The sequence below is a fragment of the Piliocolobus tephrosceles genome, chromosome 10 (assembly GCF_002776525.5).
Source record: "Piliocolobus tephrosceles isolate RC106 chromosome 10, ASM277652v3, whole genome shotgun sequence".
Classification (NCBI taxonomy): domain Eukaryota; kingdom Metazoa; phylum Chordata; class Mammalia; order Primates; family Cercopithecidae; genus Piliocolobus; species Piliocolobus tephrosceles.
The window spans coordinates 2,088,863-2,107,671 of record NC_045443.1 but is presented as its reverse complement, the minus strand read 5'-3'; the positions used below and the strand labels follow the sequence as shown (position 1 = coordinate 2,107,671).

The window sequence follows — 18,809 nt, the reverse complement described above, 5'->3', positions numbered from 1 at the left end:
AGACGGAGTTTTACTCTGTCGCCCAGGCTAGAGTGCAGTAGTGCCATCTCGGTTCACTGCAACCTCCACCTCCCAGGTTCAAGCGATTCTCCTACCTCAGCCTCCCAAGTAGCTGGGATTACAGGTGCCTGCCATCACACCCAGCTAATTTTTGTATTTTTAGTAGAGACAGGGTTTCACCATGATGGACACGCTGGTCTCAAACTCCTGACCTCGTGATCTGCCTGCCTCGGCCTCCCAAATTGCTGGCATTACAGGTGTGAGCCACTGCGCCTGGCCAGGAAGGAGGTTTTTAAACAGTAGTGAGCATCTTAGTTGTGAAACAAAAAAAATATACCCAGGATCCAAAGATTCCGATTCAGCAGGCCTGGAATAAAATCCTGGCATTTGTACTTTTCTATAAATGGCAATATGTGACCAGGTGGGCACTCCTAATAGGTTTATTGATTTAAAGAAACTTGGCAGTAAATAAAGACTTGTACAAAAAGATACCACAGTCTGTAATGCACATAATTACCTTAAATCTTACTTTATAAATTCAGAATTACACTGAATAAAAAACGAGACACCCCTGGTGCTTTTCCTATTTTGCTTTTATCCTTATTCACGATTGGCATGTGAATGCCAATCTCCACAACTTCAGACAGCCTAAGGGCTCCCATCATGTTTTAAATGAAGCCTAAGAAATTTAGTTAAGATCTGCATCTTCTAAAAAAGGGGAAAAAAACAAAGAAAATGATGCAAAATTGTTAGGAATGTGAACGACTGTACTATGATATATTCGTTTTATTTGCTTTCAAAATAAACAGAAAACCCATTACAAAGTTAGAATGCATCTGAGATGCAAAATTACCCTGGCCTAACAGAAAATGAGGTCTGCAACAACTTCTGTCAAAAAACAAGACCAACTACTGAATCTAACCTCTAGGTTCAATATAAACACTCAGGGACTGAGTTTGGAATTCAGAAACATTAAGTCAATCTGGTGCCAATTCTCATAAAGGCAGCTTTGTTCCGCAGAAAGAGCAGTCAGAAGACTTAACACATGCTCTCGTTTCGTCACATTACCTTGGGCAAATTACTAAACTAACCTTTCTAAATCCTTTTTTCGTCCACTTTCAAAAAGAAATCATATCTGCTCTATTTCAGAGCATAGTTTTGAGAAGCAAATGAGATAACGTCTATGAAAGTGATACAATTAAGGTCTTACTAGAATTACTGAGAAGGCTGCAGTCTACAGTTCAGATGTTTCAACTTCAAAACTGAAAAATTTTAAGAAATGAGTCCTTTCTCCAAACACAAACGAAAAATCAGTATATAGAACTCCTCAAATCATTAAGCTATTAATATTTTGCCTTTTATTTCAGTCTCAAAACTGCAGTTCTCTGTAACTCTATCCCCTTTCTTTTCTAGCTCCCATGTGCACTATACATTAACTGTGAAACTGGCAGCAAGGGACAGTACTGCATACAGATTCTCTTTTTCAGCAAGGAACTTCAACTCCAAAGAGAAACAACACACACAAGACAAACTTTCATAAGGAATAAAAACACAATTTCCTCACTGGTAAATTGAGGAAGGCAAACAAGATGACTCTGGAAGGCCTTTTCAGCTCTAACATTCCACAACCTATGGATCCTTTCATTCCTTGGCTCCTCATATAAAAATCTATTAAAACAAATGAAAGAAAAAATGGTTCTTTTGTTCATACTGCTAACTTTTGCATTAGCTCAAGATTAAACGAAAATCAAATAGAGGCTTTTGGGGCAATAAATGAGTTCATTCATAAGGATGGGAAAAATCCCATCCACCTAATTACTTATTAGTGAAATTCAAACACAAATATTATCCACAGAAGATAACACTCCAACCAGTGAAGACAGTAAACAAAAATATATAGTATTACAACACACAGAAAAATCAATTAATGTAAATCTGACACAAAAGTGATTGGGTGGGCAAGTTCTGGACTCTAAAAATATATTTTGCTTTCCTTGCCTAACGCAGCCATGGCGCATTGTCCCGAGAAGCATCGGAAGTGGGCAGCAGCTCCAAAGCATTAGATGCTGGATAAACTGACCGATGTGTTTGCTCCTCGTCCATCCACCAGTCCACACAAGTTGAGAGAGTTACTCCCATCATCTTTCTAAGGAACAGACTTAAGTATGCCCTGACAGGAGATGAAGTAAAGAAGATTACATGCAGAGGTTCACTAAGATCGATGGCAAGGTCTGAACTGATACAGCCTACCCTGCTGGATTCATGGATGTCATCAGCATTGACAAGACGGGAGAGAATTTCCGTCTGATCTATGACACCTAGGGTCGCTTTGCTGTACATCCTATTACACCTGAGGAGGCCAAATACAAAGTGAGAAAAATCTTTGTGGGCACAAAAGGAATCCCTCATCTGGTGACTCATGATGCTCGGCACCATGTGCTACCCTGATTCCCTCATCAAGGTGAACGATACCATTCAGATTGATTTGGAGACTGGCAAGATTACCGATTTCATCAAGTCTGCCACTGGTAACCTGTGTATGGTGACTGTAGGTGCTAACCTGGGAAGAACTGGTGTGATAATCAACAGAGAAAGGCACCCTGGATCTTTTGATGTCGTTCACATGAAAGATGCCAATGGCTTTGCCACTAAACTTTCCAACATTCTTGTTATTGGCAAGGGCAACAAACCACAGATTTCTCTTCCCTGAGGAAAGGATATCCGCTTCACCATTGCAGAAAAGAGAGACAAAAGACTGGTGACCAAACAGAGCAGTGGGTGAAATGGGCCCTGGGTGACAATTTAGATCTTTGTACGTAATTAAAAATAATGTGGAATGATAAACAGAATTTTATTGACATTATAAATCTCAAATTAGCTAGCCTGAAATTCTTTCAAGCTTGAAAATTCCTTAGATCCCGTAAGAACAGTATCAGTTTTAAAAATAGTTAAGAAACAGAGGTACATAAAAATCTTACAGTGATACAGTTACTACCTCCTCAATCTCTTCTAAGATATCTAATAAGAATCTCGAATCTCACATTTCCAAAACACCGCTCTTGATTTCCCTACTTTAAACCCGCTCCTCCCTCTTGCTTTACCATTTCAGTTCAGCTCAGAGAATCAGCCTTGATTCCTCTATTTTCCTCACTCTACAGCTAATCCATCAGGAGGTCTTGTTGATTTGGCCCACAAAATATACCCAGAATCTAACCATTTCCCTCCATTTCTGCTGCTCCCACCATGCTGTTTCAAGTGACATCATCTCTCATCTATATTCTAACACCTGGGTCCCTCTTCTATTCTGTCTTCAAATAATCCATTCCACAACCAGAGTGATATTTTTAAAAACACAAATGTCTCCATGTTTAAACACCCCAAAAGCTGCCCACTTGCCAGGCAATTTTATTAAAATACAATTTAAATTCATTCAATAAACCTGTATAACCTGTTCTCTGACTGGTCTACTGACCTCATCTCATATCACTCGTCCCTCTAGTTCCTCATGCTCTAACTATACTGGCCTTCTTTTGCTCCTTTTTTAAAAAAAAAGAAAAAGAAAAAAAACAAAACAAAAAAAAGAAGGCCGGGCACAGTGGCTCACGCCTGTAATCCCAGCACTTTGGGGGGCCAAGGTGGGCGGATCACTTGAGGTCAGGAGTTCAAGAGCAGCCTGGCCAACATGGTGAAACCCCGTCTCTACTGAAAATACAAAAATCAGTCGGACGTGGTTGCACAGGCCTGTAGTCCCAGCTACTCGGAAGGCTGAGACAGGGGAATCACTTGCACGTGGGAGGCGGAGGTTGCAGTGAGCCGAGATGATGTCACTGCACTCCAGCCTGGGTGACAGAGTGAGACTCCATCTCAAAATAATAATAAAATAAAATAAAATAAAGGAGAAGATCAAAGAAGAGAAAGATGATACAAGCAGGCGCAGGTGATGGTGGGAGGCAGGAGGGGAAGGCAAGGAAGGTAAGCATATTCTCACCTTCGGACCTCGGCACTAGCTTGTTTCCTCTACCTCGAAACACGCTTCCCCAAGCTGCTGTTCTAAGTAGAGGCTTTCAAAATGTTAACCACAACCCATAGTAAGAAATGCATTTCATATATTATTCATATTTATATACATAACTAAACTAACTAAAATAACAATTTAAATGTGTATTACTATATACACACTTCAATGTTTTCATTCTATTTTGATCTTTAATTTTTTAACACTTTATAATACATTAATTTCAAAACCCACTAATAGGTAAAACCTGCAGTTTGAGAAACACTGTATTGGTAATAAAACATTAAACACATGCTATATAATTTGGAAATTCCAAAGCACATAGCAAAACGTCTGTCACAATGACTTTCTGATACTTCTGCTCTATAGGTATAGTTGCCTAAAGGTTGCTCTTTTCTCTGGGAAATAGTAAAATCTGCTTCAGTTTTCAGAAATTCTACTGACTCCCATGGTATACACTGGAGGTAAACAATTTCTGGAAAAGTAGCTCCAACACGCAATTCAAATTCTCCAAAAATAACGGATAAGGTCATACTAAAGAGTATGGTTAAATTCGAAAGATTATATGGTACCCATAGAACACGACCTCTCCCTTCAACAAGATAAACCAGGTTAAGTATGCTTTTAAGACTCAGCAGAGGCCAGGCGCAGTGGTTCTCGCCTGTAATCCCAGCACTTTGGGAGGTCGAGGCAGGTGGATAAGGAAGTCGAGATCGAGACCATCCTAGCCAACATGGTGAAACCCCGTCTCTACTAAAAATACAAAAAATTAGCTGGACATGGTGGCAGGTGCCTGTAATCCCAGCTACTCGGGAGGCTGAGGCAGGAGAATCACTTGAACCTGGGAGGTACAGGTTGCGGTGAGCCGAGATCACGCCACTGCACTCCAGTCTGGTGACAGAGTGAGACTCCGTCTCCGGGGGGGGGGAAAAAAGAGTCAGCAGAAAGACATTAACTATAAAATCAAAATCAAGTAATATCTAAGCTAATTTAAGAATAAGAGGCCAGGCAGGATGGCTCACACCTGTAATCCCAGCACTTTGGGAGGCCGAGGTGGGAGGATACCTGAGGTAAGGAGTTCAAGACCAGCCTGGCCAAGATGGCGAAACCCCATGTCTACTAAAGCTACAAAAATTAGCCTAGCATGGTGGCATGTACCCAGTTACTCAGGAGGCCGAGGCACGAGAATCACATGAATCCGGGAGGCGGAGGTTGCAGTAAGCCGAGATCGTGCCACTGCACTCCAGCCTGGGTGACAAAGCGAGACTCCGTCTCAATAACAAGACGACGACGAAGAAGACGACGATGACGACAAAGAAGACAATGAAGACGAAGAAGAGGAGGAGGAAGAAGAGGAAAGAGGAAGAGGAAAGAGGAAGAAGAGGAGGAAAGAGGAAGAAGAAGAGGAAAGAGGAAGAAGAGGAAAGAGGAAGAAGAGGAAAGAGGAAGGAAGAAGAGGAAGAGGAAGAGGAAGAAGACGACTTCAAGTTATCCAGAAGAAAAAAATACAAATGTGCAAGTTTCCTTCTTACCACGCCATCCTCCCTCCAGCAATGGACCCACGCTTTTTTTTTTTCCCATATCCTCCCTCTGCCACACCCTCCACATTTTTTCCTTTGTTTACCATTCTTCCAATTTGACTTACTTTTTTATGATGGGAAGATAGAATGGATGCCTCTAAAGTGGGCTCCAAATCTCCCTGGTGGCTGTCATTATCACCTCTCCTTGTACCATCCAGGTGGTGCCCTTTTCTGAGCCTTACATCTGGCTCTGGAGTCCTGCTGCACCCCAATCGGTTTTCTGTTGGCTCGTTCATGGGATACCCAAGCCTTTCTTACAAACAGGTCTGTCTTTCTGTCCCTTCTTCTTGGGAGAATGGACCTTCAGGATAGTGAGTTGATCCTAAGAAGATGAAAGTTTTGAAAAAATGCATTAAAAAGAGTGCTGGGGGAAAAATACCAGTTATTATATATTCAAACAATAGAATATTCAGCAATCAATAACAATAAAAGAATAATGTATTCAAAAGCTATATTTGTTGATGGGAAGATAACCAAAAATCTTTTTTTAAATGAAAAACACAGGATACAAGGCAACATGAATAATATGCTCCCACTTACATGTTATAAAAATATGTAAGTATATGTAAGTGTATATGTACTAGAATAATTAATGCAAAATATTTAAAACCATACTCTTGGTACAGAAGAACATAGGGCAGAACCTCAGGTCTGAAGTGAGAAGAATATTTACTTTGCTCTGCCTGCATTTTTTTTTTTTTTTTTTTACCATGTATCATATTGTTTAATTTAAAAAATAGTATACAATTAGAAATTACAGGGCCGGGCGCGGTGGCTCGAGCCTGTAATCCCAGCACTTTGGGAGGCCGAGACGGGCAGATCACGAGGTCAGGAGATCGAGACCATCCTGGCTAACACGGTGAAACCCCGTCTCTACTAAAAAAATACAAAAAACTAGCCGGGCGAAGCGGCGGGCGCCTGTAGTCCCAGCTACTCGGGAGGCTGAGGCAGGAGAACGGCGTAAACCCGGGAGGCGGAGCTTGCAGTGAGGTGAGATCCGGCCACTGCACTCCAGCCTGGGCGACAGAGCGAGACTCGTCTCAAAAAGAAAAAAGAAATTAGAATTCTAAATACTAATTGTATATATTAGAAAGACTAGACTACCCTAGAAGGAAGAAACTCAGGACCAAAACATACACATTTTACATCCATCTGGGTTACCAGAAAGTGCTATGCATACAAATGTTTAATGAATATGTGATAATACTTCAATGCTCTTGAGTGCTAAGAACATTTTCAGAAATCATTAATTTCTCTCTAAACTGGACTGCAGCAAGTAAGTCTTAGGAGTTCAAGCTTTTCAAGTCCTTGGCACGCTACCTCTTAACTCATGGTCGTAAGCTTATTTTAGACAATTAGTTGATTATCCAATTAAGGATTATTAACCAGAAATACCAAAACAGGAAGAGACCAGGGTATATGCTAGCTAATAAATTCCATATGGTTCAAAGTTCTTAGTGGGGAAAGGAGAAGTAGGGCAAAGTAGGAGAACCTAGACACCATAAAAAGAAGGTAATAGGTGGATTAGTGTTCATATATATGGATACACAGACTAAGAATTAGTCAAAGAAATAGAATTAGAGTAAAAATTAGTCAACTGTTGGTTTCACAATTCATGTGAGTTTGCTACAGGATTTCTCGAAGGGCTTTCAAAGTATGTAGGGCAAGAAGAAACAAAAATCTAAAGAATACCAAACCTGGGCATATACTTGGCCAAGCACATAATACTACTGAGATTATAAATTATGTTGTTAATGTCCATTTCTGAAAGAAGAAACAGAACTAATAATGCCTTCTATTTAATTGTATTATTTAAAGCTCACAAAGCTATTCACACACACCATTTCATTTTGTTACAGGGGAGAGGCAGCAAACATTTACTGAGAATCAACAGAGGCAGCAAACATTTACTGACAATAAACAAAGGTAAATTCTGTACCAGATAATTTACATGTGGTATTTCATGCATCTTTAAATATAGCCCTCTGAGGTATTATTATCCTCCATTTTGAGGATTAGAGATTGGATAACTTATTCAAGGTCATTAGGATTCAAAGAGAAGCAGCTGTGTTATACCCAGTTTCTGAACCTCATGAAGTTTATGTGCTTTCCACTGTGCAACAAAATTAAGACTGGGGTGAGTAAAAGATAAGAAAATGAACCCTAAAGGTAGTTGGTTTACATCACAAGAAAACTACAGAGTCAGGATCTTGATGCTCAAGCTGTAGCAAGTGGAATAAAGCTTTGTAAAGTATTCTTGAAATATCATGACCGGGCGCGGTGGCTCTAGCCTGTAATCCCAGCACTTTGGGAGGCCGAGACGGGCGGATCACAAGGTCAGGAGATCGAGACCATCCTGGCTAACACAGTGAAACCCTGTCTCTACTAAAATACAAAAAAAAATTAGCCGGGCGTGTTGGCGGGCGCCTGTAGTCCCAGCTACTCGGGAGGCTGAGGCAGGAGAATGGCGTGAACCCGGGAGGCGGAGCTTGCAGTGAGCTGAGATCCAACCACTGCACTCCAGCCTGGGCGACAGAGTGAGACTCCGTCTCAAAAAAAAAAAAAAAAAACAAAAAAGAAATATCACCACACTAGGTCAGGCACAGTGGCTCATGCCTATAATCCCGGCACTCAGGGAGGACAAGGTGAGAGGATCACTTGAGTCCGGGAGGCAGAGGTTGCAGTGAGCCAAAAAAAAAAAAACAAGAGGCCAGGAGCGGTGGCTCACACCTGTAATCCCAGCACTTTGGGAGGCCAAGACAGGTGGATCACAAGGTCAGGAGATCTAGACCATCCTGGCCAACATAGTGAAACCCTCTACTAAAAATACAAAAAATCAGTCTCTACTAAAAATATAAGAAATTAGCTGGGTGTGGTGGCACGTGCCTGTAATCCCAGCTACTCGGGAGGTTGAGGCAGGAGAACTGCTCGAACCCGGGAGGCAGAGGTTGCAGTGAGCCGAGATCACGCCACTGCACTCCAGTCTGGCAACTCCGTCTCAAAAAGAAAAAAGAAAAGAAAAATATCACCACACCAAACTTCTCATCAGCAGGAGCTATTTATGGAGGAGTGTTGCTCATTTATGACTATAAATACATGCTCGGGCAGGCACAGTGGCTCACACCTGTAATCCCAGCACTTTGGGTAGCTGTGGCAGGAGGATCACTTGAGCCCAGCAGTTCAAAACCAGCTTGGGCAACAAAGTAAGACCCACCTCTACCAAAAAACAATTTTTTTTAATTAGCCGGGTGTGGTGGCACGTGGCTAGTAGCTGTAGTCCTAGCTACGCAAGAGGCGCAAGAGGCTGAAGTGGGAGGATCGCTTGAGCGCAGGAGTTCAAGGTTGCACTGAGCTCTAATGGCATTACTACACTCCAGCCTGAGTAACAAAGCAAAGACCCTGTCTCGTAATAAAAAAGAAAAAGAAAAACTGAAATGCTCTATTAGTTAGAATTGTTTTGTAATTCTCAGCTCAGAAAAAGAAATCAAATGACAAGAAATAAGATTTCCCCAATAATTTTTAAGGATCCTCCTTAAAATAAAAAGAAGAAAATCAACTCTCCAGTAAAGTCCTGAGATCAATAGACATTCCTATCAATAATGTTTTCTAAATTCACAAGTATGACAAAATGAGAATGAAGAAAATAAAGTGCCGCAAAATCTACAAAGAAATAAAATATTCGCCGCTCTACAGAAAACAGGAAGGCCTATGATACTGACTTTCAACAACAGAACTGTTGAAGTAAAAGTATGTCAACCTTCAGGTTCCCATAAATTTAACAAAACAGAATATTCCAATACTAGAACACACTAGAGAACTGAAATTTACTATATGTTTTACTTTATTTGCATTCTACCTACTGAAATAAAAAGAATTCCTACTAGCATGCAATGCCTTGAGGAGGAAAAAAAAAAAAGCAAACAAGCCTAAGAGTCTAAATAGTCAGAAGATGGTATTACCAGCATTATTTAACTCTATCTTGGAAGTCTTAGATAATTAAATGAGGGGGGAAAATGAGTACAAAAATTGGAAGAAAAAAAAGGTAAACTGTAACTATCTGCAGATTATATGACTCTTTTTTCTATTAAGCCCAGGAGAATCAACTAAAGAAAAATTTACAAATAAGAAAAATCATCAATGTGATTGGGCATAAAACTGACATATGGATTTCAACAGCCTTGATCCTAAAATCCCACAATATTTGGTCATTATGAAAGAAGAATATATCTCAATAGAAAAAAGATAAAACACTTCAAAATAAATCTTCAAATGTTACTGAGGATCTACAAAAAAAAAAAATTCTAGAAATAATGAGTTCAGCACGAATTCAACATCAACACTCAAATATCAATCACTTTTCTTTTTTTTCTAGAGACACAGGGTCTCACTGTTGCCCAGGCTGGAGTGCAATGGTGCAATCATACCTCACCGTAACCTTGAACTCCCGGGCTGAAGGAATCCTCCTGCCCTCCACCTCCTAAGTTCCCAGGATTATAGGTGCATGCCACCATACCTGGCCTTTTTTTTTTTTTTTTTTTCAATTTTTTGTAGTGATGGAGTCTCGCTATGTTGCCCAGGCTGGTCTTGAACTCCTGAACTCAAGTGATCCTCTCACGTTGGCCTCCCAAAGTGCTGGGATTAAAGGTATGAGCCACTGTGCCCAGCCATCATTTACTTTTCTATATATTAACAATAAACACGTAGAAACTGAAATTTTAAACAATACCATTTACATCTGCTCCATAGAAAATTAAATACTTTAAGTATACACTTAGCAAAATATGTATAGGCTCTGTACGCTAAAAATTCCAAAATGCTGATGGAAGAAATCAGAAATCTAAACAAATACAAGAGACTGAGGCAAGAGGATCACTTCAAGACCAGGAGTTTGAGACCAGCCTGGGCAACAAGACCATGTCACTAAAAAAAAAAAAAAAATTTTTTAAAGTTAGCTGAGTTTGGTGGCATGCACCTTTCAAAATTCTTTTTGAAAGAGATAGTTCAAATTTTCAAGAAGACACTCTTAACCTATTCCATTCATCTTTAGCTAACATTATTTTACGTAACATATCTACTTTCACAAAGTCTGGTCCATTTTTCAAAATGATTTACCTAGGAAAAAAGAACTCTAGCACTAAAGAAAATCACTTAATTGCATGCATAGTCAGTCATTCCATCAAACCTGACACTTGTTATTTTGTAATACTCTCCAGGGCTTTTTCATTCCAAACAGGTTATCTGTCCCAAAGGCATTTCCTTTGTTTTTTTTTTTTTTTTTTTGAGACGGAGTCTTGCTCTGACACCCAAGCTGGAGTGCAGTGGCTGGATCTCAGCTCACTGCAAGCTCCGCCTCCCGGGTTCATGCCATTCTCCTGCCTCAGCCTCCCGAATAGCTGGGACTACAGGCGCCCGCCACCTTGCCCGGCTGGTTTTTTGTATTTTTAGTAGAGACGTGGTTTCACCGTGTTAGCCAGGATGGTCTCGATCTCCTGACCTCGTGATCCGCCCGTCTCGGCCTCCCAAAGTGCTGGGATTACAGGCTTGAGCCACCGCGCCCGGCCGCCCAAAGGCGTTTTCTATGGCAGACTATGAATTCCCCACTGGTTTTCTAGTAGTTATAAGCCTGTAAGTTGAACATAATTAAACCATAACATTGTTTACCTGCCTTCTGTTTTCCTATTTAATGATTGAAGGCTTTTTTCCTTTCCAAATTGTATTCTATAACTTGCTGCTGCAGCAATCATCTATCTGATTTGCTAACACTATAGGTTCACTTGCTACAGTGGACAGTATCACACAACATTATTGTCAAAGATATTCTTCCCTCTTCCTAAGCCCCCATACTTAATCCATTAGTAAATAATACATGGATCTTATCTCCCAAAATCTCTCTCAAATTATTTCCCTTTCTTTTCCTCTTCCCTGACACTATCTTAGCTAAACCACCAATATCTCTGATCTACAATACTTTGATAATCCCAAACAGGCCTCCCTATCTTCTACTCTCATACCTGCAGTTTCTTCTCTTTATTTTGCAGCCAAAGTGCTCTTTCAAACAGAAAAATTTTGTCACTCCCCTGCTAAAATCCCTCCAGATTTTATTCCTTGTGCAAAAGGAGTCCAAATCTTTACCATAATTCCCACAAGGCCCTTAATGATTTTGCCCCACCAAGCTCTCCAACCTCAACTTATAAAGCTCCCTAATTGACTCACTCTTCTTTTAATCCTTTTCCATACCAATCTTGGTCAACATCAGGCCCTAGAAACATGCCTGGGAACTTAACCAGCCATCTATCCCTTACCATTTCAGCTCCCAGGTAAAAGGTCGCCTTTTCAGGAAGCCCTTAACTGACCATCCTTCACGCTAGTCATTCTAACACTTTACACTGTTTAATTTCCTACACAGTCCTTACCACTCTCTCAAATTATTTATTTTCCTTTTAATCATCTGTCTTTCTCAACTAAACCACCAGCCTTTTAAGTGTCAAATCTTGTTTGTCTTATTCATTATACGTATCTAAAACAGGATCTGTCACATAGTACACACACATCCATATGTAAAACAGGATCTGTCACACAGTACACACCCTCAAGATCTGCTTAATGCATAAACAAATGAAGTTTCTATCAGAAATTTCTTGGTGCTATGCACTGACTGTAGCCTCTCAAAATTCATACGTTAAGTCCTAACCCCCACTACTTTACAATGTGACTGTATTTGGAAACAGAGCCTTTAGAGAGGTAATCAAGGTTAAACGAAGTTACAAGGGTGGGGGGCCTAATCCACTATGACTGATGTCACTGTAAGAAGAGACACCAGGGAGGAATACATGCCCAGAGGAAAGGCCCTGTGAGGACAGAGAGAAGGCAACAATTGCAAGCCAAGGAGAGGGGTGATAGGAAAAACCAAACCTGCTGACATGGTGATCTTGAAACTCTAGCCTCCAGAACTGTGAGAAAATACATTTCTGCCATTCAAGCCACCGAGTCTGCAGTACTTTATGGCAGGCCTAGCAAATCAACACTTGGCTTTCAATAGAATAGCACATCACTTTAGCATTTTTCTGCAGAAATAACTGAAAAGTTACATCTCAAAGTTTACCATTCAAGGTAGGCATCATCATAATCCTTTACACAGCCACTTAAAATTTAACTTTTTTTTTTTTTTTTTTGAGATGGGAGCCTCGCTCTTGTCGCCCAGGCTGAAGTACAACAACGCGATCTCAGTTCACTGCAACCTCTGCCTCCCAGGTTCAAGCAATTCTCCTGCCTCAGCCTCCTGAGTAGCTAGGATTACAGGTATGTGCCACCACGTCTGTGTTAATTTTTTGTATTTTTAGTAGAGACGGAGTTTCACCATGTTGGTCAGGCTGGTCTCGAACTCCTGACTACAGGTCATCCACCCACCTCAGCCTCCCAGAGTGCTGGGATTACAGGCGTGAGCCACTGCACCCGGCTAATTTAAATTTTAAACATATAATAAGGAATTTAAGGAAGCTGCTTGTGTGATTGAGGTAATAAAAAGTCAGTGTTCATAACACTCTAAAGAAGGTTCAACAAACATTTTCTGTAAAAGGCCAGATTATAAATATTTTAGGTTTCGCGAGCCACAAAAGGTCTCTCCTACAAACAACTCAACTCAGCTAGTGCAGCACAAAAGTGGTCAGACAATATGTAAATGAATTAATGTGGCTGTGTTCCAATAAAACTTGTATTAACACTGAGATTTCCATTTCATTTAATTTTCATTCATCTATCACAAAACATTATTTTGTTTAAACTATTTTTAAATGTAAACACCAATCTTTGCTCATGAGCCATACAAAAACAGGTAGATAACCAGGGGCTAGCTATAGTTTGCTAACCTTGCCCTAAGGCAATAATTTTACTTTGAGAGAGGGAAATCTCAAGGCTTCTCCACATAGCTACAATTAACACAGCATCCCAATGGCTAGACTAGAAGCATATGCACCTACCTGTGTAACTACTACTATAATATATATATACCGTGATCCATTATTTCTTATTTACTTGTGTCTCCCATTAGACTACACACAAAGACATAAAGGCAAAGAGCAATAACTTAATCATTTTTTATGTTCAGAGCTAAGTAATGTTCCTGATGCACAGTAAATTTTTAACTGTCTTCTGAAAGAATTCATGTTTTACTGTTGACTTAAAATTCTTCTTCCAACTGCACTACTGCCCTCTAAAATAAAATTTTTTGAAGTTTTTTACTTAAAGTTATTTTCCCAAAAAATTTCATGGCAGCATAAAATTATAAAAAAAGAAATTTTGCTGAATATAATGACTCACACAAGAAATGTTATTCTTTGAAAATAATCTTGGCCAGGCGTCGTGGCTCAAGCCTGTAATCCCAGCACTTTGGGAGGCCGAGGCGGGCAGATCACGAGGTCAGGAGATCGAGACCATCCTGGCTAACACTGTGAAAACCCCATCTCTACTAAAAAAACACAAAAAACTAGCCGGGCGAGGTGGCGGCGCCTATAGTCCCAGCTACTCGGGAGGCTGAGGCAGGAGAATGGCGTGAACCCGGGAGGCGGAGCTTGCAGTGAGCTGAGATCCAGCCACTGCACTCCAGCCTGGGCGACAGAGCCAGACTCCGTCTCAAAAAAAAAAAAAAGAAAAGAAAAGAAAAAATAATCTCCCCAAATACATTTAACAGATTTTTTGTTGTTACTAATTAATGCTCCTGTTAATTCCCATTTTCGAGAAAAATATTCCTTTGTTCTTCAAAGGAAATAAAAATCAATCTAAAAATTCAGTCCCAGTCACAATAGAGAGAAATATCCAAAATGGTTTCTTCATCCAACACAAAAAATCTCTCTCTTAAGCATACTTACTCCTTTAATAAACACGTGTGAGACTGACAAGATAGTTTTGAGTGGAAAAGTTCATCCACCTCCAACAAGTGAAAGAAGGTGAAAATGGGGACCAGCGTAAAGCACTAGCAATTCAAGATAAGATGGTCTCTGTTGGCTGAAGAATTCATTTAATTACCTTTATTTTATTATTTTAGGCTCTGGAATTCTGCCAAACTCTCTTTAAAGAAAAAAACAGGAAGGCTGGGCGTGGTGGCTCAAGCCTGTAATCCCAGCACTTTGGGAGGCCGAGATGGGCGGATCACAAGGTCAGGAGATCGAGACCATCATGGCTAACACGGGGAAACCCTGTCTCTACTAAAAAAAAAAAATACAAAAAACACTAGCCGGGTGAGGTGGCGGACGCCTGTAGTCCCAGCTACCCAGGAGGCTGAGGCAGGAGAATGGCGTGAACCCGGGAGGCGGAGCTTGCAGTGAGCTGAGATCCGGCCACTGCACTCCAGCCTGGGTGACAGAGCGAGACTCCGTCTCAAAAAAAAAAAAAAAAAAACAGGAAAGAGAAACTCCTTGGGGAAGGAAAAAAATGAATGATTTTCTCTAAAATGAGAAATTACAGGGCTTGTGCTTTTCTGGCTCAATACGGAGTTAAATTTACAAACAAAACACAGAAACTACTAAAACATTTTTTTGAGACAAGATCTTACTCTGTCACCCAGGCTGGAGTATAGCAGTGCAATCACAGCTCATACTGCCACCAAAATTTCCCAGATTCAAGTGATCCTCCCACCTCAGTTTCCCGAGTAGCCGGGACCACAGGCACATACCACCGTGTCTGGTTAACCCTTTTTTTTTTTTTTTTTTTTTTTTTTTTAGAGACAGGGTTTCTTCATGTTGCCCAGGCCGGTCTCAAACTCCTGGGCTCAAGTGATCCATCCACCCCAGCCTCCCAAAGCACTGGCACTGGGACTACAAAAGCAAGAGCCACGGCACCCGGCCAGGCCATAAACTACTAAAACTAATAAGGTAGGAGTACAAGAGAGTAACACATTAAAATCAAATCAAGTAGTGGTAATGTTGTGACATTTATTGCCTTATGTATATAGAAGAGAAAAGAACCAATTATCAAAAAAGGGAACTTGATACACGGCAACTGTAATAAGTAATTGACAAAACCTTAAATTGGAAGCATGAATATGCAAGGAAGAGGAGTGATGCTGTAAAGGGTCAGTCTGGGTCAAGCGCGGTGGCTGCGCCTGTAATCCTAGCACTTTGGGAGGCCAAGGTTGGCAGAACACTTGAGGTCAGGAGTTCAAGACCAGCCTGGTCAACATGGTGAAACCCCATCTCTACTAAAAATACAAAATTACCCAAGCGTGAGGCTAGGGCACAAGAATTGCTCAAACCCAGGAGGCAGAGGTCACAGTGAGCCAAGATCACACCATAGCACTCTGGCCTGGGCGACAGAGTGAGACTCTGTCTCCAAAAAATATATAAACAAGGCCAGGCGCGGTGGCTCAAGCCTGTAATCCCAGCACTTTGGGAGGCCGAGACAGGCGGATCACGAGGTCAGCAGATCGAGACCATCCTGGCTAACACGGTGAAACCCCGTCTCTACTAAAAAATACAAAAAACTAGCCGGGCGAGGTGGCGGGAGCCTGTAGTCCCAGCTGCTCGGGAGGCTGAGGCAGGAGAATGGCATGAACCCGGGAGGCGGATCTTGCAGTGAGCTGAGATCCAGCCACTGCACTCCAGCCTGGGTGACAGAGCGAGACTCCGTCTCAAAAAAAAAAATATATATATATATATAAAGTCAGTCTGTGTGACAACTACAGGAAGATTAGCAAACAACTCACTGATGTAGTTTTTTCCCAAAATTTCATTAAGGGTTTTTCTATCTGGTAAACTTGGAAATGATTATCAATAACATGAAGACAACAAACTACCCATTCTAGAGGGAAATGACTTAATTTGAAACACACTGAGCAGAAAACCTAAACCCTGATAATAAACATGTATTTTCCATATGACAATACTGTAAAAAAAAAAAACCCACAAATAACTTCAGTCTTCTCTCAAAACAACTTCAACTATAAAAGATACATTGAGATGTACGTAAACTCTGTACCTGAGGAACAAGTACTTGGGCACGCTGCAAATATAACATATACAGGCTACAATTTCAAACAGCAATAATTATATATTCCTAACATAAATATATGCTGTCAGGTGCCCATTATCTCATTTATTCTTCATAACAATCTGAAGGATTCAACACCTCATTTCTGCAGCTGAAGAATTCAAGGCTAACACAGTTTGTGCAGACTGCTCAGTCTCATGGCTGGTAAGTGGGAGAAAAGTTCAAAATCAGGTCCTTCTGGCTTTTCACTCAGCCATAATGCCTGGGAGACAAGAAAACAGGCCCACTGTGTAGACACTAATTCTGACCAAATTTTCTGAATCAAAAATACGAACACATGGTTTAACTAGAAATATATTTTCCAAACCTGTACATGTATGTATTCGAAAGATATCTTTTAAAAACGGAATTTAATAACTTACAAAAAAGAAAGAAGAAACTGATCCAATAATTGTACTGATAATTAAGAAAAATAAAGAATGCAGGTCTCAAGAGTTTCACTGCTCTCAGGGTTATATCCAGGAGCATGCTGTCTCAAGGGAAGCCTCAGTTTCTCCACCTATATAAGTGAGCATCTGTGAATGATCATCTTAATTCACAACATTAAACATATATTTAGATTGTACCACAGTAAGACAAAGTCAAGCCCATGTTAGCTACCTGTACCTAAGAACTTCAACAAACTATTACATCAAGTTTGGAAGTAATCAAGAAGATGCAAATAGCAAACAGTGATTTTTGAACAAAACCAACATTAGGGAAGCCTACTACCACTTCAAAGAACCAGTGAAAAACTGTTTTTTCTAAGTAAAATTACACAGATAACTGGTGCTACTCTTGCCTGGAAGGCTACAAAACAAACTGCAGCAAAAACCTCCACTGTTAAATCTAACAAGGTTCCCCATTGTGAAACCCTACTGCATACCAAGAATTATCTAAAATGGCCTTGATCCCAATAATTGTACTCTTTACTGTTTCTCCTTGAATTTTATCCTAAAGCAATACAAAAGGGAAAACCTACACACACAAAAGTATTTACTAAGGCGGGGGGAAATGGAAGTAATTAATGAGTAACAGAAAAATTTAAAAAGTACATAGTAAATTCATTTTCCCATTTGAATATTAGGGAGCATTCAAAAACAGCATGAAGATTATTTCCAGTATCTTAAAACATAAAACAAAATTATTACAACTAGATAAAACTAAGTTTTACAACTATATATAATACAAGTTGTGTGCATAAATACAAGTTAGAAAGGCATATACAAAGGCTGGGCGCAGTGGCTCAAGCCTATAATCCCAGCACTTTGGGAAGCCGAGATGGGCGGATCATGAGGTCAGGAGATCGAGACCATCCTGGCTAAAACGGTGAAACCCCGTCTCTACCAAAAAATACAAAAAAGTAGCCGGGCAAGGTGGCAGGCACCTGTAGTCCCAGCTACTCGGGAGGCTGAGGCAGGAGAATGGCGTAAACCCGGGAGGCAGAGCTTGCAGTGAGCTGAGACCTGGCCACTGCACTTCAGCCTGGGTGACAGAGCAAGACTCCATCTCAAAAAAAAAAAAAGAAAGGCATATACAATTTACCCAAATGAGTTAAAAAACTTATATGCACACAAAAACTTGCATACAAGTGTTTACAGTAGCTTTATTCATAACTGCCAAAACTAGGGAGCAACCAAGATAGTCTTTAATAGGTGAATGAATAAACAAACTGTGGTACCCATCTATACAACAGTGTACTATTCAGCAATAAAAGGAAATGAGCTATGAAGTCACGAAAAGTCACGGAAGAACCTTAAGTGTATATTGCCAATGGAAAGAAATCAATCTGAAAAGATTACATATTACATGACTCCAATTATATGACATTTTGGAAAAGACAAAACTAGGGAGACAGTAAAAAGATCAGTGGTTGGCAGGGATTTAGGAATGAATAAATAGGTGAAACACTGAATGTTTAGAGCAGTGAAACTATTCTGTGATAACTGTAACAGTGGATACCTTTCATACATGTGCCAAAACCCACAGAATGTACAACACACTTAGTGAACCCTAATGCAAAACTATACAATTTAATTAAAAATGTATTACTATCAGCTCATCAACTGCAACAAATGTACCACACTAATGCAACATGTTAGTAACAGGAAACTGGTGGTACTAAGCAGCAGGTAGATATATGGAAACTGTACTTTTCACTCAATTTTTCTATAATCTAAAAATGCTCAAAAGAA

At 40.3% G+C, this 18,809-nt stretch overlaps 1 protein-coding gene and 1 pseudogene across 2 annotated transcripts in view; one reads left to right on the top strand and one right to left on the bottom strand.

The window, feature by feature from the left end:
• Nucleotides 1-18,809, bottom strand: part of ADIPOR2 (adiponectin receptor 2) — a 93,278-nt gene that overhangs the window by 29,055 nt on the left and 45,414 nt on the right. For both annotated transcript variants that reach the window (XM_023182910.3, XM_023182911.3), the window contains exon 2: nucleotides 5,661-5,917. In XM_023182910.3, coding sequence (XP_023038678.1) covers nucleotides 5,661-5,831 — 171 coding nt within the window. In that variant the 5' untranslated portion in view covers nucleotides 5,832-5,917. The remainder of the gene's footprint in view (nucleotides 1-5,660; nucleotides 5,918-18,809) is intronic.
• On the top strand, nucleotides 2,010-2,782 carry LOC111520284 (annotated as a pseudogene).